This window comes from Oncorhynchus mykiss, chromosome 6 (assembly GCF_057628025.1).
Source record: "Oncorhynchus mykiss isolate SJ-2025 chromosome 6, ASM5762802v1, whole genome shotgun sequence".
Lineage (NCBI taxonomy): Eukaryota > Metazoa > Chordata > Actinopteri > Salmoniformes > Salmonidae > Oncorhynchus > Oncorhynchus mykiss.
Window position 1 is genome coordinate 19,299,567 of NC_143027.1, and position 27,290 is coordinate 19,326,856.

Consider the following 27,290-nt stretch of genomic DNA (forward strand, 5'->3'; position numbering starts at 1 on the left):
ACATCGCCATGTAAATCAATGTTGCATGTTGATTTGAGCGTTTCAGTTCAACATTTAACACTAATGTAGAAATATGCTTCAAACACGCATACAACATTGCCACAATCCTCTACAAATGGAACCAAATGGTAAGTTGTTGCAAAAACGTAGAATTCTTAAGTTGATAGATATATTATGAATATGTCAATTTCCTTTGTTGTAGTTTTGACTCAAATAATCGTTCAGATGTTGCAGTTATATTTAATTAAATTAACATTTCTGAAAATCATGCTTTAAAAAAAAAAAAAAAAAATTATTTTAATTTTATTTTACCCCATTTTCTCCCCAATTTCATGGTATCCAATTGTTAGTAATTACTATCTTGTCTCATCGCTACAACTCCCGTATGGGCTCAGGAGAGATGAAGGTCAAAAGCCATGCGTCCTCCGAAACACAACCCAACCTAGCCGTACTGCTTCTTAACACAGCGCGCATCCAACCCGGAAGCCAGCCGCACCAATGTATCGGAGGAAGCACCTTGGCTGACGTGCACTGCGCCCGGCCCGCCACAAGAGTCGTGAGGGTGGTGTGGACATCTTAGCACCCTGAATTTCACCTAATTAGCATTTAGGAGGAGGTGCACCCCTCCCTCTGCCCCTTCCCGGCCCTGGGGGTGGTCCTCTGGCGTTTCCAGGCGGAACCCTTGGGCCTGGGGGGCGGGTCACAGCCGCTCGGGAGTTTGGTGCAGCCAATGAAACATCCTTCTGAAGGTTAACCCCCTTGACATTGTCAGCTGCTCCTGGACGTTTTGCCACCTTGGGAAATTTGCTGCCCTTCTCGCTCATGCTGTCTGAAAAAGCAAAAGAGAAAAATGGGGTGGATGTACAGCTACTTATTCCACATATTATTGTGTTACAACCTGAATTGAAAATGGATCAAATATATATTTTTCTTACCCACCTACACATAGTACCCCAAAATGAAAAAGTGAAAACATGTTCTTAGATTTTTTTGCATAAAAAAAAGAGAAAAAAACCCTACTTGCCATAGAGTTTCAAGCTGATTTAAGTCAAAACTGTAATTAGGCCACTCAGGAACATTAAATGTTGTCTTGGTAAGCAACTCCAGTGTATATTTGGCCTTGTGTTTTAGGTTATTGCCATGCTTTAATGTTAATTTGTCTCCCAGTGTCTGTTGGAAAGCAGACTGAACCAGGTTTTCCTATAGGATTTTGCCTGTGCTTGGCTCTATTCCATGTATTTTTTATTTTAACTCCCTAGTCCTTGCCAATGACAAGCATACCCATAACATAATGCAGCCACCACCAAAATGAAAAAATAAAAAAATAAAATGATGTACCTTTTGTCTCTCTGTGTTTCAAAATTTCCCTTCAATTCGTAAGAGGCTGAATGTATCTCATCGGAGAAAGCATCCAAGTGAGCAAACATCTCCCCTTTGTCTCTGTATGTGTAGCCCATCTATCTGATGCTGTCTGGTCAAAAAGAGTAGGATATTGTTGCCACCAGTAGCATTGAATGCAAGGGGAGTCAGCAAGCATGTGGCCTCCCTTGATTAAAAAAGTATAAACTAATAATGGCGGATAATGACGGATGGAAAACAGGGTGGTACGGCAGGTGCCGCTTCTCATACGAATGCTGTTATTTTATGTAAAACATCAGGTGTACGCCGACCCCAGCTAAGTAACTCATGCAAAGAGTTAAAGCGCAATTATGTGTTTTATCTCCAGTACTTTGCCATGATTGTCAATTATGTAGCTGCTCTAGTGATAATGTCAGTGCATCCTTGCTGGGATGACACAATCAGTCTACTACCGGAGAATATCAACACCAAACACATTGGTTCACCGTTCCACGGAGTGAACAGTACACAGCATACCATAATGTTCTGAATAATGACCAAGTCTACCTCGCTCCCTATTCCACTGAACCGCTTAGGCGTAACAAATACAAGTCCAACATTTATCGGAAACTTTTAAACTACCTGTTCACTAACACTCTTCCTTGGCTAAATGGAGAAATCTGGAAATTGATGAAAGAACGATATTATGCTCTAAAAATAGCCCTACGATCCAAATTAGAGCATGACAGATGTAGGTTTACCATGTTGAGAAATAAGGTGATGAAAGAAATCGGACAGGCCAAGGCAAACCTTTTTATTAACATAATTGGTGAAGCTAAACAAGTTAACAGGGAAAGACCATAGTAACACTGCAAAAAGACTAGAAATCATGATGAATAACAATGTAACACAGGATGCAGTCAAAATAGCAATAGCCTTCAGTTCCTACTTTATTGACTCTGTCAGGGTACTGACACAGAACCCCTCCACTGTTTTCTTGGGCTCAGTGCTAGTAAATGACACTCAACCTGTCTTCATCATAAGGGAGGTTTCTGAGACAAAGGTGAACAAGGTGATTAGCTCACTAAAGAACTCTAAAGCCAAATATGTGTTTGGGCTGGACTCTACCTTTCTTAAAAACTACAAAGAGTCACTCATTGGCCCCATTACTAAGGTCACCAACACATCTATTGGTCTGGGGGTGTTTCCAAGGGTATGAAAGTCGGCCATAATAACGGCCATCTTTAAATCGGGCGACCCTGCTGACGTGAGTAACTACAGGCCCATTGACACCTGTGGTGTCAAAGGTTGTTGAAAAGTGTGTAGCAGAACAACTGATTGCCCACCTCAGCAACAGCCCCTTCACATTACACTCCATACAGTTTGGCTTCAGAGCAAAACACTCCACAGATACGGCCAACTGCTTTCTTCTGGAAAATGTGAAGTCCAAGTTGGACAAAGGGGGCGTTGTTGGGGCTGTGTTTCTGGACCTAAGGAAGGCTATTGATACTGTTAACCATGAGATTCTCATCACAAAATTGTCCAAGTTTAACTTTTCCCCCGATGCCTTGAGATGGATGAAATCATACCTTGAAGGCAGAACTCAGTGTGTCAGAATGAGCAATGAGCTGTCGCCCACTCTTAGCTATGATGTGGGTGTGCCCCAACAGTCAATACTGGGGCCCCTCCTGTTCAGCCTGTACATTAATGATCTCCCTTCTGTCTGTACTGGGTCTGAAGTTCAAATGCATGCAGATGATACAGCGATATATGTGCATGCAAAGAGCAAACAACAAGCTGCACAAGAACTCACTACTGTAATGGTCCAGGTTACAAAGTGGCTCAGCCTCGTGTTTGCATCTCAATGTGAAAAAACTGTTTGCATGTTCTTCACAACGAGGGCAACAGATGCTACTGAGCCAGATGTCTATGTGTCAGGGGAGAAGCTCCAGGTGGTATCTAATTTGAAGTACCTTGGCATCATACTTGATTCCAACCTCTCTTTTAAAAAGCATGTGAAAATAATTCAGATAACCAAATTCAACCTAGCTAATTTCCGATGTATACGAAATTGTTTGACTACAGAGGTAGCAAAACTGTACTTCAAATCTATGATACTCCCCCACTTAACATACTGCTTGACTAGTTGGGCCCAAGCTTGCTGTAGAACATTAAAACCTATTCAGTCTGTCTACAAACAGGCTCTCAAAGTGCTTGATAGGAAGCCCAATAGGAATCATCACTGTTACATCCTCAGAAAGCATGAGCTCCTGAGTTGGGAAAATCTTGTGCAATACACCAACGCATGTCTTGTATTCAAGATCCTAAATGGCCTGGCTCCCCCTCCACTCAGTATTTTTGTTAAACAGAAAACCCAAACATACGGCTGCAGATCCACAAGGTCTGCCATGAGAGGTGACTGTATAGATCCATTAAGGAAAAGCACCTTTAGTAAATTCGCTTTCTCTGTGATAGCTTCCCATGTCTGAAATACACTGCCATCAGACACACATAACTGCACCACGTATCACACTTTCCCAAAATGCATGAAGACATGGCTATAGGTCAATCAGATTTGTGAACATGGTCCCTAGCTGTGTATTGCCGCTTTCCACGTTGTCTGTTGTCTGTAGCTTGTGAAGTGTGGGAACACTTTGTTGCTTTTATGAATTTTGTCTTGCTGCTTTTTGTTCTATGTTTCTCTGTCTGTATGCTACGTCTTGCTTGTTCTATGTTGCTCTGTCTGTATGCTATGTCTTGCTTGTCCTATGTTGCTCTGCATGTGCTGACTGCTCAATGATTGTCTATATTGTAATTGTTTTTAATAACCTGCCCTTGAAAATTAGCCGGCTGGCTAAAACTGGCACTTTTACTGAAACGTTGATTAATGTGCACTGTCCCTGTAAAAATAAACTAAACTAAATAAACTCAATAGCCAATCAGCATTTAGCTAAACTGAGCAAGCTCAACTGTGAACGGTCTTGGCGCACCAAAAAAAAGTGTCATGGGAAATCCGTTTGGATTTGGCTTCACACCAATCATATTACAAATGTAAAACATCAAAAGCCAAACATCATTGACAGAAAAAAACTTGAATTGTTGCATCTCATTGTGTTGTTGTACTCTGGTGGATAGCTAGCTAGTTCAAATTGGCACTTTCCTAAATTAGCCATGGATGGAGATAGAGATTTGGACTTGTAGTTTTACTTAATTCTCCATAATGGCAAATGATTATAACGGCGATTGGGAACCAACTATAAAATTATACATTATGCCCCAGCCTGAGAGGATAGAAGTTCAATATGTAGCTAGATGTAGTAAGCTAATGTTAACTAGCTGGCTCATCTTCGCTCATGAAAGAAAGTTAGGCTTGCGAGCAAACATTTTAGTCAGGGAGTCTAGGTTTTGGCAACATGAAGGAAAGGAGGATGGCATTGGCATTTCTCAACAAGTTAGGTGAGTCAACATGTTTTTTCTACTTATGCACACACACACACACACACACACACACACACACACACACACACACACACACACACACACACACACACACACACACACACACACACACACACACACACACACACACACACACCACACACACACACAGAAATCAGTAACATGGACAGCCACCTGATACTTAGCTTACATCGATTGGACTAAATTGTTTTGGGAATCTAGTTGTCACTGTATTAGACTAAGCATAAGTGATTTGATTGATGATGTTGAAGTTGAAATAGTGCTATATTCTTTGCGACTTGTGATAACTCTGTTCTAAATCAATAGTTATTTAGTCTGAAAATTTCGGAAACATTAACTTGATTGACCTTCCTGTAGGCCATGGAACTGTTTGTAACATGCAACATGCATATGCATTGTGGACTCCACCTGAACGATGTTGCGCTCCTTTTTGTGATTAAACAAAGGTGTTGTTGAATTCATTCTCCCTCTGTATCTTCTTACTTTCTCGAGCTTAGACCTAAATATCACGGTGGCAAGGCATACAGTGCCTTCAGAAAGTATTCAGACCCCTTGACCTTTTCTAAATTTTGTTAAGTTACAGCTTATTCTAAAATTGCTTAAATAAATAAAATCCTCAGCAATCTACACACAATACCCCATAATGACAAAGTGAAAACAGGTTTTTAGACATTTTTGCAAATTTGTAAAAAAAATAAACAGAAACATAAGTATTCAGGCCCTTTGCCATGAGACTCGAAATTAAGCTCAGGTGCATCCTGTTTCTACAATTTGATGGGAGTCCACCTGTGGTAAACTCAATTGATTGGACATGATTTGGAAAGGCACACACCTGTCTATATAAGGTTCCACAGCTGACAGTGCATGTCAGAGTAAAAACCAAGCCATGAGGTCGAAGGAATTGTCCGAAAATCTTCGAAAGAGGATTGTGTCGAGGCAAAGATCTGGGGAAGGGTACCAAAACATTTCTTCTGCATTGAAGGTGCCCAAGAACACAGTGGCCATCATTCCAAAATGGAAGAAGTTTGGAACCACCAAGACTCTTCCTAGAGCTGGCCGCCCGCCCAAACTGAGCAATTGAGGGAGAAGGGCTTTGGTCAGGGAGGTGACCAAGAACCCGATGGTCACTCTGACAGAGCTCCAGAGTTCCTCTGTGGAGATGGGGGAAGCTTCCAGAAGGACAACCATCTCTGCAGCACTCCACCAATCAGGCCTTTATGGTTGAGTGGCCAGACAGAAGCCACTCTTCAGTAAAAGGCACGTGACAGCCTGCTTGGAGTTTGCCAAAAGGCACCTAAAGACTCTCAGACCATGAGAAACAAGATTCTCTGGTCTGATGAAACCAAGATTGAACTCTTTGGCCTGAATGCCAAGTGCCACGTCTGGCACCATCCCTATGGTGAAGCTTGGTGGTGGCAACATCATGCTGTGGGGATGTTTTTTAGGGACTCGGAGACTAGTCAAGATTGAGTGAAAAATTAAAGGAGCAAAGTACAGAGAGATCCTTGATGAAAATCTGCTCCAGAGTGCTCAGGACCTCAGACTGGGGTGAAGGTTCACCTTCCAACAGAAAGGTGAACCCTAAGCACACAGCTAAGACAACGCAGGAGTGGCTTTGGGACAAGTCTCTGCATGTCCTTGAGTGGCCAGTCAGAGCCTAGAGTTGAACCCGATCAAACATCTCTAGAGAGACCTGAAAATAGCTGTGCAGCAACATTCCCCATCCAACCTGACAGAGCTTGAGAGGTTCTGCAGAGCAGAATGAGAGAAACTCCCCAAATACAGGGGCTGCCAATCTTATAGTATCATACCCAAGAAGACTCAATGCTGTAATTGCTACCAAAGCAGCTTCAACAAAGTACTGTTTAAAGGGTCTGAATACTTATGTAAATGTACAATTTAAGTTTTTATTTTTAATACATTTGCACAAATTTCTAAAAACCCGTTTTTGCTTTGTCATTATGGGGTATTGTGTGTGGATTGATGAGGATAAAAAACATGTAATCTATTTTAGAAAAAGGATGTAATGTAACAAAATATGGAAAAAAGTCAAGGGGTCTGAATACTTTTTGTATAAACTTTCTGCACTATATAAACTAACAGGTGATAGAGCAAACCATGCCATTATCACAACCCATAGGTTGCAATATGGCTTTTTTTCTGTCTTTGCCTTGCTTTGGATTTGCCCCAAACATAATGCTTTGTGTTCAGGACATAAAGTTAATTTATTTGCCACATTCTTTACAGTTTTACTTTAGTGGCTTATTGCAAACAGGATCCATGTTTTGGAATATTTATATTCTGTACAGGTTTCCTTCTTTTCACTCAGTCATCTAGGTTAGTATTGTGGAGTAACCACAATGTTGTTGAGCCTTCCTCTGTCTGTTTAAAGTCACCATGGTGAGATCTCTGAGCGGTTTCCTTCTTCTCCGGCAACTGAGTTAGGAAGGACGCCTGCATGTTTGTAGAGACTGGGTGTATTGCTACACCATCGAAAGTGTAATTAATAACTTCAACATGCTCAAAATATTCAACATCTGCTTTTTATTAGTACTAATCTACCAATATCTGTCCTTCTTTGCGCAGCATTGGAAAACCTTCCTGGTCATTGGGGTTTAATCTGCGTTTGAAATTCACTGCTCGACTGAGAGACCTTACAGATAATTGTATGTGTGGTGTATAGAGATGAGGTAGTCATTCAAAAATCATGTTAAACACTATTATTGCACAGAGAGTGAGTCCATGCAACTTATTATGTGACTTGTTAAGCAAATGTTTACTCCTGAATTGATTTAGGCTTTCCAAAACAAAGGGGTTGAATACTTACTGAAGTGAGACATTTCAGCTTTTCGTTATTAATTCATTTGCTTTAAAAAATGTAAAACATAATTCCACTTTAACATTATGGGGTATTGTGTGTAGATCAGTGACACAAAATCTCAATTTAATCCATTTTAAATTCAGGCTGTAATACAACAAAATGTGGAAAAAGTCAAATTGTGTGAATACTTTTTGACAGCTCTGCTTCGGAGCGATATTGTGATACAATTCACTCAAAACAAACTGTTTCTTCTATTGATCTTTGAAGTGGGTTCACATTTTTTTCTTAATGCCAAAAAAACATCTAACCACCAAGTGGTGCTGAGTGGAGATGGTAGGAAGGTAGAGTAGGCTATGTGAACTGACCTGGTGGGGGTGCTTCTTCAGCAGGAGGGGGGATTAGAGAACGATTGGGAAGAAGGCCAACCAGGTCATGCATCACCTGGTTGGTACTCTCCTTGTTGTTCCTCCTGTTCTTCTCCTCATCTCTAGCCTAAACACAACCGCAGATTATACTGTTGGTGTTGCTGCATTCATATTTACACACCCTTCAGCATTACGTACATGCATTTAACAGTACTGAATAACATGTCATTATTTACAGCATAGGATTTAAGTCCTGAGAGACGGCAGCTCAGGTGCTCATGGTCATTTACCATTTGCATCTTCCTCTTCAGTTCCAGGTTGGCATTTTGATAGTTTTTGGAGGTCGCATTCAGATAGTAGATGGCCAACCTGACACAGGATCACAGAACTATTGATATGATGAGCATGTGTGTGTTACTATGACCATATGCATGTTTGCTTTAGTGTGTGTGTGTGTGTGTGTGTGTGTGTGTGTGTGTGTGTGTGTGTGTGTGTGTGTGTGTGTGTGTGTGTGTGTGTGTGCGTGTGCGTGTGCATGTGTGTGTGTGTGTGTGTACATACACCATCAGCAGCACAGCTGGTATGATCAGCCCAGGATTAGTTGCGTAGGTGAAGATATTACCAATGAACGCTGGTAGGTCCTTCTCTATAGTTTCCATGACAACGTCATACATTTGCGCCCTTCCACTAGTAGACAAGAGACCAGCATTAGTTGTGTGCCCAGTGTGTATGTGTGCGTGTGTGTGTGTGTGTGTGTGTGTGCATGAGAGACACCTGAAGGGGCCACAGTCAGAGGAGGGCGGCAGGGTCATTATGGTGTAAACCACTGGCAGAAGGCTGAGGAAGAGCACCAGGAGGAGGAGGCCCATGTAGAAGTTGTTGGATTTGGAGGCCTTGAAGACCCTCTCATGGGGAACGTTACAGCTCATCACGGCCCAGCACTGGTAGTACATCGAGGAGAGGAGACGCAGGACGTTCAGCCCTACCAGGCCAGGTGCGTAGAACGCACCCATCCTGAAACAAACACAGAAACAGAAATATGTGATAAACACAACTTACAGGTTGATTGGAAATGTGTTGATAGTTTATGTGATGTCTCATATTTACTCACCAAATCATTCCTTGATTGAAGATTAATCCAAGCACGTTGCCGCTGATGTCAAACTCTCCATAAGACGGCTAGAATCACATATAAATATTTGAAATGGTGCAATGCATGAGATAAATAATGTAAACATAATTCTGTTCATTGTCCCCCCTTTCTCTCTCCCTCTTTCTCTCTCTCAGTAATTAACTTCCTAGGGCAGTGTCCTGTGTCTTGGTGAATGCGAAGGATCACCTATCGTGCCAGATGTTGCTGTGTGGTATCAAGTTTACTTGTTCTCACACATACAATAAGCAAAGATAAAACAAAGTAAAGAGCAATATAGTAGTGCTGGATTGTATTGATAGTGAGTAAGTATACCTTGTTACCATACTACCATACATGTTATTACCACTTTATCCCATACTGTAATGTAAAGTGCTACCAAAATGTCTTACGATAGAATGGGAACACACACACAGTAGAACAGTAGTTATGTTATTCTTCAGAAGCCTAGCACGTACAAATCCAGCCTCCAGGTCCCAGCACCAACAGTAGTTGAGGAAACGCACAATCACGGCTCGCACAAAGTCACCAATGAGGATGGTCAGATATGTCACCTGGATGTCAGAGACGGTGAGCTTCACAAACTCCTAGAGGGCAGCACAGAAGGGAAACTAAACATGAAACGCCCAGCAGGTCACACAGCCTCAGTCTCATCACTGATGCACAATGACAGAAACTTTATGGGCTGCCAAGGTCAGGTGGAGGAAAACCCAGGAGGAACAACAAAATAATAAAAAACGGTGGTCTGCTATGTTTAGTAATAAAGGGAAAACGGAGGAAGAACGCGGGTAATCCTCACTATGCCAACGTCGGTCTCCCAGCACGGCCCTCTGATGACATCAGCAGGAGGGATCTCCGGAGGGGGGATGTCAGTAGTGTTGTGGAAGGTGCTGTAGTTGGCATAGTACTCCTTCAGACCCCAGATAGTGGCATTCTTAATATACTTCTCCTGTTCCAACTGTACACATGTTAACACACAAAGACAGGTTCAGTAAGTAAGTAAAATATAAGTGAGTTAGTAAAATATACATTCGTACAATATGTACGGAACACACACACACACACACACACACACACACACACACACACACACACACACACACACACACAGGTGAATAAACACACAAACATGCATTTGCAGGTACATAACACTGACACATTGTCTGGTACCTTTTCATTGACATCATCAAACAGGGCGAACAGGAAGGTGTAGAGGTTCCCAAGGAACAGGGCAAAGATGCGGCCCAGCTGCCACTTGAGGGCGATACGAGGGTGGTACTCCTCCAGCTCAGCGATAGTCTCAAAGAGAGGGGGGCACACCAGCCCCAGCAGTGACATCACAACCTCCACCTGGAAAACAAAACACAACCAATCACCAGGATGAAGACTAAAAAAATACTTTAATGAATAACCATTAAATACTGAACATACTATTATTAAATTTGTATTTCCTTATAAAGATGTATTAGCATTTATAAGCAGTATAAGCATTACATTCATAAACATGTATAACATGTATCATGTAATTTATAAACATGTAATAATTTTTAGTGGCTTACTCATGAAAGTTAAGTGTAACCCAAGTGTGGTATGATATATATATTTTATAAATGTTTGACTGTCATGACAACCCAGATAACAGCACAACAACCTACAACTGAAGAAAACAGGACAAACACCAAATGTACATTTCTGGCTCACTCCTTTTGACTAGATGTACCATAGCACAGCATGTATCTGATCATAACAACTCAACCTGCCTCATTCTTTTCATACCAGGAGAGCGTATTCTGATCTAGTTTTGCAAAGTCCTGAGACCTCTTGACCACAAAATAGATGAGGAAGCCACTGCCCCCCAGGCTGCAGAGAATGAAAAGATTGGCTAGAACCCGCAGGAACCTCCGCAAGTGGATGTTCTCATCCTTCTGGTTCTCCTGTTCGTCTACTATGGATTCCTACCGAGAACAGTCGATTAGTGAGAAACACAGTGGATACTATGGATGAAGATAGTAAGTGTCTAGGCCCGTACATGTAGTACATTTTTACATGTATATGATTCTTGGGAGATTGAAGATTTTTAAAGATAAGAGATATGGATATTTGTAGAACAAAGTTATGCATAAACAACAGTTTATTGTGCCAAGCTAGTGGTAGGTCGGTCTATTAGCTATGGATAGGCCTAAGTGTTAGCTGCTGCTGTGTTTACCTTAAAGCTGGTGGTGATGGAGGCATACTTGTTGTCAGCTGTCTCTGGGTTCCCAATGAGGTAATCCCAGCTGGTGAACATCTTAAAGGTGAATGTAAACTGTCCATCGTCCCCACCATCTCCTCCCTCATCCGAGTTACGGGCCATCCTGGGGGGGAGGGTTGCTGGCATCAATATTTCGGATACTGTTTGTGTGTATGTGGATTAGTATGTATTTACTGTGTGCATATGTGTATGTTCACGTGTGTGTGTTTAACCCACGTTCTAATGACCACCATCAGGCTGTAGCCGAAGATGCCAACACCGACCAGTAGGTAGGACAGTGGCAGTCTGAACTGGAGGAGTCCGATGGTGCGTTCGTCATTATAGTAGCCATAGAACAGAACAGAGTACTTGCAGTAGCCCTGGTGAAATTAAGAAAAATAATCATGTTCATATGCAAGTCATTCATCTGAAATTAAGCTGACAGTGACAAGTACAATTGATGTACTGAAAATGTGTAACACTTAAAGGACCCACCCATAAGTTGCAGCCACTATTTCGATGCCATTTCCTGCCCGAAGAATGATGAAGGCTACTTACACATATTCACAAATTTAAATATACATATTCAATGAAATGATAGGCTACAATAGCTTTGCTCATAATCATTCATGACATGTAACATGTAACTAACTATAAGTTCCTTGAATTTTCTTTTGCTGGTTCCTTTGCATTATCTGAATAGACACGTGTGGGTTCTAGCTATCATTACACCAATCAAAGCATTAATCTTTAGGAGAGGGGGGGCGAAGACATCAAAACTATGAAATAATACATATGGAATCATGTAGTAACCAAAAAAGCGTTAAACAAATCAAAATATATTTTAGATTTTAGATTGTTCAAAGTAGCCACGCTTGGCCTTCATGACAACTTTTCACACTCTTGGCATTCTCTCAACCAGCTTCACCTGGAATGATTTTTCAACCGTCTTAAAGGAGTTCTCACATATGCTGAGCACTTGTTGGCTGCTTTTCCTTCACTCTGCGGTCCAACTCATCCCAAACCATCTCAATTGGGTTGAGGTCAGGTGATTGTGGAGGCCAGGTCATCTGACACAACACTCCATCACTCTCCTTCTTGCTCAAAGAGCCCTTACACATCCTGGAGGTGTGTTGGTCATTGTCCTGTTGAAAAATAAATGATAGTCCCATTAAGCACAAACCAGATGGGATGGCGTATTATTGCAGAATGCTGTTGTAGCCATGCTGGTTAAGTGTGCCTTGAATTCTAAATAAATCACTGACAGCATCACCAGAAAAGCACCCCCACACCATCACACCACCTCCTCCATGCTTCATGGTGGGAACCACACATGCGGAGATCATCCGTTCACCTACTCTGCGTCTCACAAAGACACGGCAGTTGGAACCAAAAATATCAAATTTGGACTCATCAGACCAAAGGACACATTTCCACCGGTCTAATGTCCATTGTTCATGTTTGTTGGCCCAAGCAAGTCTCTTCTTCTTGTTGGTGTCCTTTAGTAGTGGTTCTTTGCAGCAATTCGACCATGAAAGCCTGATTCATTCAGTCTCCTCTGAACAGTTGATGTTGAGATGTGTCTGTTACCTGAACTCTTTGAAGCATTTATTTGGGCTGCAATCTGAGGTGCAGTTAACTCTAATGAACTTATCCTCTGCAGCAGAGGTAACTCTGGGTCTTCCTTTCCTTTGGCGGTCCTCATGAGAGACAGTTTTATAATAGCTCTTGATGGTTTTTGCAACTGCACATGAAGAAACTTTAAAAGTTCTTGAAAAATTCCGGATTGAATGACCTTCATGTCTTAAAGTAATGATGGACTGTCATTTCTCTTTGCTTATTTGAGCTGTTCTTGCCATAATATGAACTTGGTATTTTACCAAATAGGGCTATCTTCTGTATACCACCCTAGCTTGTAACAACACAACTGATTGGCTGAAATGCATTAAGATGGAAAGAAATTCCACAAATTAACTTTTAACAAGGCACACCTGAAATGCATGAAGCTGGTTGAGAAAATGCCAAGAGTGTGCAAAGCTGTCATCAAGGCATTGGGTGGCTACTTTGAATAATAACTCATATCAAATATATTTTGATTTGTTTAAAACATTTTTGGTTACTACATGATTCCATATGTGTTATTTCATAGTTTTGATGGCTTCACTATTTTTCTAAAATGTAGAAAATTGTAAAAAAAATAATGAAAATCCTTGAATGAGTAGGTGTTTCCAAACATTTGACTGGTTCTGTATATATAACCATTTTATAAATGGTATTATATATATATATTTGTTTTGTTTTGTTGTTTATATAGACCACCAAAGAAAAGTGAAAATGGACAAATTATTCAATGGATTATGATAATTTTCTGAAAAAAGATTTTAAAAAGTAGACTTGCAAAAACACACATTTGCACCGCCTATTTTAATTTGCTCCATGGCTCAGGCAGCCAAGTGGACACAAGGCTGTTTGGCTCAGCTCAGTCGCGAAGAGGAATAACTTTGCAGCTGTTTCTGATGAATAAATAATGCCACGCTGGTGGGTGGTAACATTCAAGTAAAACCTAGCACTGAAACTAAACATAGGCTGAAAATAATTTGATTGTCATATAGGAACCGAAGTTGGCAGTTCGGATTTGTCACTTCAAGTGCCTGAATATATAATACTTTGAATAAAACGATGGCTTATTGACTTAAATCGCTGTGCAACATCATGGGTAAGTTCTGGCCATCGTCTTTCAGCTTGAAACAGTGTATTTCTACCGGTGTGGGTGTTTAATTACAATGCAGGTACAATGCAATATGATGATGTTATTAATGAACATGTATGACCCCTAATGTCTTAAAATCTACTTTTTACCCTTTTTTTACCAGTAATTTAAAAGTACTGTATGACATCACATTTTATGTATGTTTGTTTCATATGTACAATCATATGAAGTAAACCTGAACCTTAAGTAAACTTAACAAGGTGCTTAAATATGGCATCACTCCAAAGATCCTCACTCCAAAATCAAGGAGGACGGAGTAGTCCATGGCTTTGGCCTGCTGCGCTCTGGGAACAGTTTTCCTGGGTATAGACCCATACGGAAGACCCATCATCACCTCCGGACAGAAAGAAAGGAAAAATGAAACGGAAGTGGGGAAAAGACTGTAAGAATGAGACAGTGAGTCCCTCCTACGATATCTCTCCATATGCTGACCAAATGAACTGCAAATATTTTGCAAGACAATGGACTATGTGCTTAAGGTAAAAAGCTGCTCACCTCTGGGAGAACAACAAGACCAAACATTAACCCAAACAGGACCAGGTTTAGACCGTACATCCACCGCAAGAAGATGAAGTAGGAAGCCACAGATGACCCAAAGTGACCTGAGGGTTAGAGTTCAAACTCCAAAGTTACATAATGAATAGATAGAACTACATTACATGAACAAGACAGAAACTCATAGCTTTAAATAATGGTACCCACTCTCAACCTCTTTAATCTTTCTTTCCCATGGAATACAGGCTGTTTTGAAATTGTCAAAGTCACGGTTGAACTTGATCATTTTCTGAAACAGAAAAGGTTAAGAGAGAATATTTGAAAATAAAAGTTTATCACAGACGTACTGTGTAGTTCCTGATAAGAAAAAATCATGAAGATTATGTTGCACTTATGATTTAACCCTTAGCATACAATTTCTGTGCTCCAGCGGAAATCAAATTAACATAATAAAAAAAATCCCCATCTCTTTAAGCTAGAGATATCAGTTTTTGCATGGGCTGCGTCTCAATCCCCCACATCTGCCGATATAACCGTTCCGCATCTTCAGTGAAAGGTGGCAGAGATAGAGTGGTGTTTGTTAGACCATGTGACATCCCGAAACTTCAAAACATACTTCCTTTCGATAATGTTTTTTCAATGTTTCATCCAATACATACATATATTTGTAATTAAAAAAACAAATAAATAGCTAAATGATTGTTGGTATAACCATCTTAAAACAATTCCATATGTTAGTGTAGACCCCCATCCCCGTCCCCTGATTTAGACAGGGCTTAGACTCTAGAGGGTTAAATGTGTATTTTACATGCCATATCAAATAACATCAAACATCAAATGTAGACCTTACAGTACAATTACTTACAAGCCCTTAACCAACAATGTAGTTTTAAGAAAAATAAGTGTTAAGTAAATAATAGATACGTAAAAAACTAAATAGAAAATAATTAAAGAGCAGCAGTAAAATAACAGTAGCGAGGCTATATACAAGGGGTACTGGTACAGAGTCAACGTGCTGGGGCACAGGTTAGTCGAGGTAATTGAGGTAATTATGTACATGTAAGTAAAGTTAAAGTGACTATGCATAGATAATAAACAGAGAGTAGCAGCAGCGTAAAAATAGGGGGGCAGGGGTAATGTAAATAGTCTGGGTAGCCATTTGGTTAGCTGTTCAGCAGACTCATGGCTTGGGGATAGAAGCTCTTAAGAAGCCTTTTGGACCTAGACTTGGCTCTCCAGTACCGCTTGCAGTGTGGTAGTAGAGAGAACAGTCTATGACTAGGGTGGCTGGAGTCTTTGACCATTTTTAGGGCCTTCCCCTGACAACTCCTGGTAAGAGATCCTGGATGGCAGGAAACTTGCCCAGGAGATGTACTGGGCAATACGCACTACCCTCTGCAGTGCCTTGTGGCCGGAGGCCGAGCAGTTGCCATACCAGGCAGTGATGCAACGAGTTAGGATGCTCTCGATGGTGCAGCTGTATAACTTTTTGAGGATCTGAGGACCCATGCCAAATCTGTTCATTCTCCTGAGGGGAAATAGGCTTTGTTGTGCCCTCTTCATGACTGTCTTGGTGTGCTTGGACCATGTTAGTTTGTTGGTGATTTGGACACCAAGGAACTTAAAGCTCTCAAACTGCTCCACAACAGCCCCTTCGATGAGAATGGGGGTGTGCTCAGTCCTCGTTTTAATGTAGTCCACAATCATCTCCTTTGTCTTGATCACGTTGAGGGAGAGGTTGCTATCCTGGCATCACACAGCCAGGTCCCTGAACTCCTCCCTATAGGCTGTCTCATCGTTGTCGGTGATCAGGCCTACCACTGTTGTGTCGTCGGCAAACTTAATGACGCTGTTGGAGTCATGCCTACAGCAGAGGACTGAGCACGCACACCTGAGGGGTCCCCGTGTTGAGGATCAGCGTGGCAGATGTGTTGTTATTTTTTAATTTTTTATTTAACCTTTATTTAACTATGCAAGCCAGTTAAGAACAAATTCTTATTTACAATGATGGCATACCAGGGAACAGTGGGTTAACTGCCTTGTTCAGGGGCAGAATGACAGATTTCTACTTTGTCAGCTCGGGGTACCGAGCCAGCAACCTTTCAGTTACTGGCCCAACGCTCTAATCACTAGGTTACCTAGTCCCCACCTGGGGGAGGCCAATCAGGAAGTCCAGGATCCAGTTTCAGAGGTAGCTGTTTAGTCCTTAGCTTAGTGATGAGCTTTGAGGGCACTATGGTGTTGATCTGTTGGGGCGGTATGCAAATTGGAGTGGGTCTAGGGTTTCTGGGATAATGGTGTTCATGTGAGCCATGACCAGCCTTTCAAATCACTCCATGGCTACAGAAGTGAGTGCTACGGGTTGGTAGTCATTTAGTCAGGTTACCTTAGTGTTTTGGGGGACAGGGACTATGTTGGTCTGCTTGAAACATGTTGGTATTACAGACTCAGTCAGGGACAGGTTGAAAATGTCAGTGAAGACACTTGCCAGTTGGTCAGCTCATGCTCGGATTTCATGTCCTGGTAATCCGTCTGGCCCTGCGGCCTTGTGAATGTTGACCTGTTTAAAGGATTTACTCACATCGGCTATGGAGAGCGTAATCACACAGTCATCCGGAACAGCTGATGCTCTCATGCACGCTTCAGTGTTGCTTGCCTCGAGGCGAGCATAGAAGTAATTTAGCTCGTCTAGCAGGCTCGTGTCACTGGGCAGCTAACTTAAGTCTTAACATATTGAAGTTATAAATGCATAATTTGTTTGAATTATTCATAATGATTCAGTAGGACATAACTCATCTTTAAGACTGTGGACTCAGTTGTAAAGTTAACACTTGGCCTAGGAAAAGTTACCTTAGCCATTATGACTTTGTAGGCGTAGAGCTTCCTCCCTTTGCCCTTTCCCAGAGCCCCCTCAAACTTCTCCACAAACGCCTGGCATTCCCTACAATTCAAACCCACAAAAAAGAATGACTAATCAACCAACAAAAAGTATCAATCACTGGTTTTATAAACCACCCACCAATAAATCAGTGAGAAGCTGGTCAAAGAACATCAATCAGCAAAGGGTAATGGACAATCTATCTACTTTGTCGTTCCATAAAGTAATTAAAGTATTTCACAAAATAAATTGACATTTGATCAGGCACAATTATATTTAAATTGAATTAAAAAATAAATAAGATGACATCACAAGTAATACATTATTATTGTGTAAGCCTTAAGGAATGTGTAAAGTACTGTAGTTATAGAAAAAAAAGAAAACAGCACAGCAAGAGCAAGTCCCTATGTGAAGGCAATCAGCCAATGGGAAATCAGTGGAGGAATACACATGATGGTGGCCATTTTGTTTACTTGAGGAGTTTAAGCCTCCTCTTCATGCGCCACGGTTTGTTCCTTAGAGTGGCGATCAGCTTCTTCTTCTCCTCCACCTCTTCCTTCTGAGCAGCAATCTCCCCTTCTGACAGAGAATCCTCGTCCCCTGACTCGCCCGAAGAAGAAGAGCTATCAGAAGAAAGAGCTGTTACCAGGGCCAGGGGTCAAGTCAGGGTCAACCATGTGTCAACCAGAGTAGAGTTATAGTTCCGGTCAGACTGTCTTTGCTAAGAGTGGGCAGTATGGCCAGAGGCTTTACACAGTGCCCAATTATCATGGTACAAATGTTGAACTTGTCACATTATGTTGAAACGCATCTGGCAGACCAACAGAAAATACAAAAAGTGAACATTGCTTTGGCAATGTAAGCATATGTTTCCCATGCCAATAAAGCCCTTAAATGTAATTGAATTGAATTGAAATGAGGGGACAAGAGGGGACACATGCAAGTCAAATAACATATCCTAGAATAGTCCAGTAACCTGGTTCTCCCATCGACCCAACCAGACACGAACAAACCCCATTCCGACCATGTAATCCCTCAACTCAATGTCATGAACCAACACTACCCCATGATTGAGCCAGCACAAATACCACTACAACCCAACTCTATTCTGGTGAAAAATACTGGTTATGCATTACCAAAACTTTAGTGGGGACATTTTGAGAATGTTAAAATGGTTGGACACTTTTGAAAGAGGTTCCCAGGGATGACCCAAGGGATGTCCCATCACATGACTATACGTTTTCTCCATTAACATTAAGTTAACACATTCTAGAAACGTTGAAAAACAACGTAATTGGATTATTTCCCCAAACGTTCTCATAACCATTACAGCATGTCCTTCTACTAATGTTTATCAAATCGTTTTTTCTGGGTTAAAAAAAAAAATCTGGAATGTTGTCATGCTAAAGTTAGGACTTAACTGTGACTCAATTGGAATGTTACCCAGCATTATAGGATCGTTCACTGTTTGCTGCGATGAGACATATTTCTCAAAGTATCAAGTTTTAATATCTCCATAGCTCAATAGCCTAATATCCAGAATCATGTCAAATGTGGGTTTATGTTTTGAAATAAAAATATGTTTAGAGTTTAAAAGGGGATTGTAAAAGTTTGTAGAAGGTTTCTAAGTGGTTTATAGATATTTTATTAGTTTAAAGTAGGGATGCACTATATTTCGAAATCGGCCGATATTAGCTAAAAATGCCAACATCGGCATCGTCTCTATGTCTAGTTTAACGCCGATGTGCAAAACCGATGTCAAAGCTGACGTGCATACCTATATAACATAGGTAGATGACATGCATACCTATATAATGTAGGTAGATGACGTGCATATGTACGCCACAAAAAACACAGCACTACACAGAACAAAAGCAGAAAAGTACTAAGTGCACACTTCCAACAACTAAACAAGTTCAAGTCGAGCAGTCATTTGAAAGAGTTAGAACATTTCAGCTAGACAACTCAAAGGAAAAATCATTTAAAGCTATGATAATGGAATTCATTGCCCTTGACAATCAACCGTCCTCTGTTGTGGATGATGTTGGCTTTTGCCGACTGGTCGAGACCCGGTACACACTATTTTTCAGATGTTGCCCTACCAGAGTTACACAGTATTGTTGAAACTCACATCCATGAGCTTCACTACTGACATTTGGACCAGCGATGTCAGCCCCATGAGCATTATGATTCTGACAGCACAGTGGATCAACGAGGATTTCCTACTGAGGAAAGTCGTATTGCATGTTCATGAATGTGCTGGTTCTCATACCGCTGCTGCCATTTCAATGGCATTTGAGAACATGTTTGAAACTTGGAAACATGAACACACTCCTAGCGCCATTTGAACAACTGACTGGAGAAATAAGCTAATCAACTGTTTCTGCAGCAGACGCGACACCCTCTGTCATGGTATTGAAATGCCTGCTCAACAAACTGCCGACAGACAGTGGGGTTAAAACTTACAAAAGTACTCAAGGCTGTGAACAAGTGATTCGGTGGCATTCTCTCTGAGCCTCTTTACTGTGTCGCCGCCATGCTCAATGCTAGGTACAAGGACCGTTACTTCGATGCAGACAAGAAACAGGGTTTACGTGAAATGTTACATACACAGCTGGACAAGTCTAGGTCCAAGAGGCTTCTAAACAGCTTCTACCCCCACAGTGACAGTGTGCTCCGAGGAAGAGAGACCACGGACAGCTGAAACTTCACTGCCCCACAGTGACTGTACGTACATACCCCAACCAGAAGCCATGGATTACAAGTAACATTCACACTGAGCTAAAGGGTAGAGCTGCCACTTTCAAGGAGCGGGACTCTAACCCGGAAGCTTATAAGAAATCCTGCTATGCCCTCTGACAAACCATCAAACAGGCAAAGCATCAATACAGGACTAAGATTGAATCGTACTACACGGGCTCCAACGTCCGTCGGATGTGGAAGGGCTTGGAACTATTACAGACTACAAAGGGAAGCACAGCCGAAAGCTTCCCAGTGACACGAGCCTACCAGACGAGCTAAATACCTTCTATGCTCGCTTCGATGCAAGTAACACTGAAACATGCATGAGAGCATCAACTGTTCCGGATGACTGAGTGATCACGTTCTCCGCAGCCGATCAGAGTAAGACCTTTAAACAGGTCAACATTCACAAGGCTGCTAGGCCAGAACATGCGCCCAACCAACTGGAAAGTGTTGGGCGCATGTGAGTCTGTAATACCAACATGTTTCAAGCAGACCACCATAGTCCCTGTGCCCAAGAACACTAAGGTAACCTGCTTAAATGACTACCGACCCGTAGCACTCACGTCTGTAGCCATGAAATACTTTGAAAGGCTGGTCATGGCTCACATCAACACCATTATCCCAGAAACCCTAGACCCACTCCAATTTGCATACCGCTCCAACAGATCCACAGATGATGCAATCTCTATTGCACTCCACACTGTCCTTTCCCACCTGGACAAAAGGAACACCTATGTGAGAATGATATTCATTGACTACAACTCACCATTCAACACCATAGTGCCCTCAAAACTCAGCACTAAGCTATGGACCCCAGGTGGTAAGGGTAGGTAACAACACATCCTGCACACTGATCCTCAACATGGGGGCCCCTCAGGGGTGCGTGCTCCTGTACTCCCTGTTCACTTATAACTGCACGGCCAGGCACAACTCCAACACCATCATTAAGTTTGCTGATGACACATACATATATACAGTGCCTTGCGAAAGTATTCAGCCCCCTTGAACTTTGCGACCTTTTGCCACATTTCAGGCTTCAAACATAAAGATATAAAACTGTATTTTTTTGTGAAGAATCAACAACAAGTGGGACACAATCATGAAGTGGAACGACATTTATTGGATATTTCAAACTTTTTTAACAAATCAAAAACTGAAAAATTGGGTGTGCAAAATTATTCAGCCCCTTTACTTTCAGTGCAGCAAACTCTCTCCAGAAGTTCAGTGAGGATCTCTGAATGATCCAATGTTGACCTAAATGACTAATGATGATAAATACAATCCACCTGTGTGTAATCAAGTCTCCGTATAAATGCACGTGCACTGTGATAGTCTCAGAGGTCCGTTAAAAGCGCAGAGAGCATCATTAAGAACAAGGAACACACCAGGCAGGTCCGAGATACTGTTGTGAAGAAGTTTAAAGCTGGATTTGGATACAAAAAGATTTCCCAAGCTTTAAACATCCCAAGGAGCACTGTGCAAGCGATAATATTGAAATGGAAGGAGTATCAGGCCACTGCAAATCTACCAAGACCTGGCCGTTCCTCTAAACTTTCAGCTCATACAAGGAGAAGACTGATCAGAGATGCAGCCAAGAGGCCCATGATCACTCTGGATGAACTGCAGAGATCTACAGCTGAGGTGGGAGACTCTGTCCATAGGACAACAATCAGTCGTATATTGCACAAATCTGGCCTTTATGGAAAAGTGGCAAGAAGAAAGCCATTTGTTAAAGAGATCCATAAAAAGTTTTGTTTAAAGTTTGCCACAAGCCACCTGGGAGACACACCAAACATGTGGAAGAAGGTGCTCTGGTCAGATGAAACCAAAATTGAACTTTTTGGCAACAATGCAAAACGTTGTGTTTGGCGTAAAAGCAACACAGCTGAACACACCATCCCCATTGTCAAACATGGTGGTGGCAGCATCATGGTTTGGGCCTGCTTTTCTTCAGTTAAAATGGTTAAAATTGATGGGAAGATGGATGGAGCCAAATACAGGACCATTCTGGAAGAAAACCTGATGGAGTCTGCAAAAGACCTGAGACCGGGACGGAGATTTGTCTTCCAACAAGACAATTCATGATTGTGTCCCACTTGTTGTTGATTCTTCACAAAAAAATACAGTTTTATATATTTATGTTTGAAGCCTGAAATGTGGCAAAAGGTTGCAAAGTTCAAGGGGGCCGAATACTTTCGCAAGGCACTGTATATATATATATATGTATATATATATATATATATATATATATATATATGTATATATATATATATATATATATATATATATATATATATATATATATATATATATATATATATATATATATATATATACAGTGCATTCGGAAAGTATTCAGACCCCTTGATTTTTTCCACATTTTGTTACGTTACAGCCTTATTCTAAAATGGATTAAATAAAACATTTTCCTCATCAATCTACACACAATACCCCATAAAGACAAAGCGAAAACAGGTTTTTAGACATTTTTACACAGAAACACCTTATTTATGTAAATATTCAGAACCTTACGCTATGAGACTCAAAATTAAGCTCAGGTGCGTCCTGTTTCCATTGATCATCCTTGAGATGTTTCTACAACTTGATTGGAGTCCACCTGTCGTAAATTCAATTGATTGGACATGATTTGGAAAGGCACACACCTGTCTAAATAAGGTCCCACAGTTGACAGTGCATGTCAGATCAAAACCCAAACCATGACGTTGAAGAAATTGTCGATAGAGCTTTGAAACAGGATTGTGTCAAGACACATATCTGGGGAAGGGTACCAACAAAATTCTGCAGCATTGAAGGTCGCCAAGAACACAATGGCCTCCATCATTCAGGCAGTCTGGCGTGTAGGTGAGTTGGCCCAGTAACCGAAAGGTTGCTGGATCAAATCCCCTAGCTGACAAGTTACAAAATCTGTTGTTCTAACACTGAGCAAGGCAATTAACCTACTTTTCCCCGGGCACCGAAGACGTGGATGTCGATTAAGGCAGCCCTCCGCACCTCTCTGATTAAGGGGGGTTGGGTTAAAAGCGGAAGACACATTTCTGTTGAATGTATTCAGTTGTGCAACTGACTAGGTATCCCCCTTTCCCATTCCTAAATGGAAGAAGTTTGCAACCACCAAGACTCTTCCTAGAGCTTCCTAGAGCTTGCCGCCCGATGGTTACTCTGACAGAGCTCCAGAGTTCCTCTGTGGAGATGGGAGAACCTTACAGAAGGACAACCATCTCTGCAAAACTCCACCAATCAGGCCTTTATGGTAGAGTGGCAAGACAAAAGCCACTCCTCAGTAAAAGGTACATGACAGCCCACTTGGAGTTTACCAAAAGGACTCTCAGATCATGAGAAACATATTCTCTGGTCTGATGAAACCAAGATTGAACTCTTTGGCCTGAATGCCAAGTGTCACGTCTTGAGGAAACCTGTCACCATCCCTACCGTGAAGCACAGTGGTGGCAGCATCATGCTGTGGGGATGTTTTTCAGTGGCAGGGACTTGGAGACTAGTCAGGATCGAAGGAAAGATGAACAGAGCAAAGTACAGAGAGATCCTTGATGAAAACTTGTTTCAGAGTGCTCAGGACCTCAGACTGGGGCGAAGGTTCACCCTCCAACAGGACAACGACCCTAAGCACACAGCCAAGACAATGCAGGAGTAGGAACAATTCTCTGAATGTCCTTGAGTAGCCCAGCCAGGATTTGAACACGATCTAACATCTCTGGAGAGAACTAGAAAGTAGCTGTGCAGCGACATTCACCATCCAACATGACAGAGCTTGATAGGATCTGCAGAGAAGAATGGGGGAAACTCTCCAAATACAGGTGTGCCACACTTGTAGCATCATACCCAAGAAGACTCAAGGCTGTAATCACTGCCAAATTTGCTTCAACAAAGTACTGAGTAAAGGGTCTGAATACTTATGCAAATGTGATATTTCAGTTGTTGTTGTTTTTTATAAATTTGCAAAAAATTCTAAAAGCCTGTTTTTGCTTTTTCATTATGGGATATTGTGTGTAGCTAGATGAGGGGAGCTCACAAATAGTGAGCTAAGGTCATTGTCGTATTATTTTGTAACACTTTTGTGCAACCATATAACCCATTTTCATGACTCAACTCCCTGAACTAATTAATCAATACATTGAAGGGGCATATCTGAACAGAGTCTGTCAGACTCCTCCTTCATGCATGATGGTGTGTGGAGCATGGAGATATGTGAGAGAGATGGCCCTCTCAAAGGATACTGCACCTGCTGTACTTTGCGTTCTTCTTTTTCTTGTCTTTCTCGTTCCCTTTGTCCTTCACTCCTTTGCCTTTGGCGTCACTTTTCCCTTTAGCATCGCTCTTCTTCTCCTTGTTCTGCCCTTCTTTCTGGTTCTTGCTAGTCAATTTTCTGCCTTTCCTTTTCTTCCCTCGTTCTTCCTCCTCACTCTCCTCCTCACTCACCTGCTTGACTGCCTTTTTATTTCTGCCTGCAGCCTTTGGGCCCTTCCGCTTGATGCTCTTCTCCTCTTCCTCATCCTCTTCCTCGCTGTCCTGGACCTTGGCCTTCTTCTTATGAGCCCTCTTCCTCTGTGCCTCGTCTTCCTCTTCCTCATCCTCTTCCTCGCTGTCTTGGACCTTGGCCTTTTTCTTATGAGCCCTCTTCCTCTGTGCCTCGTCCTCCTCCTCCTCTTCCTCCTCGCTGGTGGCCTGTTTGCCATTCCGTCCCCCAGCTCGTGGAGAGAGTTTGACTTTCCTGTTTCTGTCTCTCCACCTGACCTCATCTGAGACACACACACACACACACACACATTTACACACACACACATTTACACACACACACACACGCACACACACACACACACACATGTGCGCACGCGCACACACACACACACACACACACACACAAATTACATTAGAACCTGAACAATTAAACAAACATCTAAATCAGCCAGGTTGCCAGCCTCCCCATGGTTATTGCCAATGGTGTAATGGAGGGTAAACGCAAGACAGTTGGGTAGAGGGCACGACAATGCCTATCCCACTCAGGAGACTGAAAAGGTTTGGCATGGGTCCTCAGATCCTCAAAACGTTCTACAACTGCACCAGAGGGCACTGCTCGGCATCCAACCACAAGGCGCTACAGAGGGTGGTGTGTATGGCCCAGTACATCACTGGGGCCAAGCTTTCTGCCAACCAGGCGGTGTCAGAGGAAGGCCCTAAAAATTGTCAAAGACTCCAGCCACCCTAGTCATAGACTGTTCTCTCTGCTATCGCACGGCAAGGGGTACCCGCATGACTAGTCTAGATCCAAAAGCTCCTTAACAGCTTCTACCCCCAAGCCATAAGGCTGCTAAACAGTTAGTCAAATGCAAACTATTTGCATTGACACCCTTTTTTATGCTGCTGCTACTGACTGTTTATTATCTATGTATGGTCACTTTACCCCTACATACATGTACATGTTACCTAAATTATCTCGACTAACCTGTACCCCTGCACATCGGTACTGGTAGCCCTGTCTATAGCATTGTTATTTTTATTTTATTGTGTTACTTTTTTTCTTACTTTATTTTATTTTACTTTTTTTTTTTTTTAGCAAATATTTTCTTGCTCACCAATGACATCAGAGTGTACCATCAAACCAACTCATTGAACTGCTAAATCCAATCTCGCAAATATGTCTAAATAACACTATTTTGCTCAAAACATATGAACTTTACTGTATTGATAGGTTGAATATCGTTATTCATCAGGAAAAGTTCAAAATTAGCTGAGGTGGATTATTGTGTCCTTGAACTCATCATTTAGAATAGTAAATGTCATCATTTTTTACACAGTGTGTCTCCCATTTAGAACGTCATCTTTTCAGAATAACACATTATTCCAAAATTCGACATTTGCAGCTGTTGGACAATTAAACAAACAGATAAGCTCAAACACACATAAACACACACACATCAAACACTTTCTCCTTCTTATGACTTACCCTCACGCCCACTGTCTAACTCTCCATCGATATCCATTCCCACTATAAAATATATATATACATTGTCAGTCAAAAGCTCTACAAATATTGTACTTTGTCTTTGAACCATGAAAAATCTCACAATCTTACTGTTTCATGTTTAAGAGTATGATTGTATGTTCCATGTTATAGTACATCTACAGATAGGATCTTAATTTGAGCACTCTTTTGTTGCTGAGAAATGCAAACTTGTAGTGTATTTGAGGTTTAAAAAGTATTTTAGTGTTTGTAATTTCCACTTAGAAATGTCAGACTTGATTTGACCTAATGAAAAATGTATCAACCCCTTCAAAAATGTAAATTCATTTTAATCCACATAATAATTGACATTTCTTGTTAATGCAGAATTATTTTCCTGTTGTAGAAAACTGTCTCAAAGTAAGATCTGTAGTAGTACATCTGTTCCATATTTACTACAAGCACATCAAAGAAAGAGAAAAACGAGAGAGAATACTCTTCAGTATTCGAAGGAAATCCAAAAGAAGAAATATTTCCACTCTGGAAAACAAAAAGGATAAATCCTACCCACCCTCTTCCATTTTAATTGCAATGTCAGTTTTCTTCCGAGGAGGCATTTTGGCTCAGTGTTGTCCTCTTATTAAGCTCTTCAGTTCAGCCTGCTCTCTCCCTCTCAGGCCATGTAGATCTCAGGTAAGCAGGCAGCTGTCACACCTGTGCAGGTACTCACACACTCTGACAGGTGCACCAGTGTTTGGGCTACTAGACTTGCTGTCTCCCTGACAACCACCAATGATATTGCTCAAGAGATTATAATATCTAGTACCGAAGAAGAAAGACTAAATCTAAAGGGATAATAAAGTGGTACAAAAAGTGTGTCAATCAAAAAGTCAGTTGATCTCTGACTTACAGCATGTACGTAGACACAGATACTACACACTCCCACACACACACACAAGCACTTATACTCACACACCTAGACAATTTAATTAGTGCGTTAATGTGTACATTTAAACCATTATTCACCTGTTTTGCAGCAAT

General features: G+C 41.6%; 1 protein-coding gene across 1 annotated transcript; it reads right to left on the reverse strand.

Moving 5' to 3' along the window:
- Positions 1-574: 574 nt before the first annotated feature.
- LOC110525112 (transmembrane channel-like protein 2-B) lies at positions 575-26,866 on the reverse strand. The gene is made up of 21 exons (XM_090237160.1): positions 26,821-26,866; positions 26,253-26,294; positions 24,938-25,047; positions 24,531-24,880; positions 18,001-18,150; positions 17,500-17,590; positions 14,857-14,938; positions 14,650-14,756; positions 14,390-14,488; positions 11,622-11,764; positions 11,361-11,508; positions 10,915-11,109; positions 10,325-10,504; positions 9,954-10,112; positions 9,613-9,741; positions 9,116-9,183; positions 8,779-9,018; positions 8,566-8,691; positions 8,295-8,373; positions 8,005-8,131; positions 575-829 (listed from the first exon to the last, which is right to left on the reverse strand). The coding sequence occupies exons 1-21, from the start codon at positions 26,864-26,866 to the stop codon at positions 600-602; spliced, it is 2,901 nt and encodes a 966-aa protein (XP_090093286.1). The 3' UTR covers positions 575-599.
- Positions 26,867-27,290: the final 424 nt, after the last annotated feature.

What these genes read in the sequence shown, in the direction of transcription:
- LOC110525112 (XM_090237160.1), bottom strand. Translation starts at nt 26,866, where the DNA reads ATGCCTCCTCGGAAGAAAACTGACATTGCAATTAAAATGGAAGAGG. An exon ending in GTCTTGTTGTTCTCCCAGAG is followed by an intron (nt 14,489 to 14,649) that starts GTGAGCAGCTTT and finishes TTCTGTCCGGAG; the next exon opens with GTGATGATGGGTCTTCCGTA. An exon ending in CTGATGGTGGTCATTAGAAC is followed by an intron (nt 11,509 to 11,621) that starts GTGGGTTAAACA and finishes CCTCCCCCCCAG; the next exon opens with GATGGCCCGTAACTCGGATG.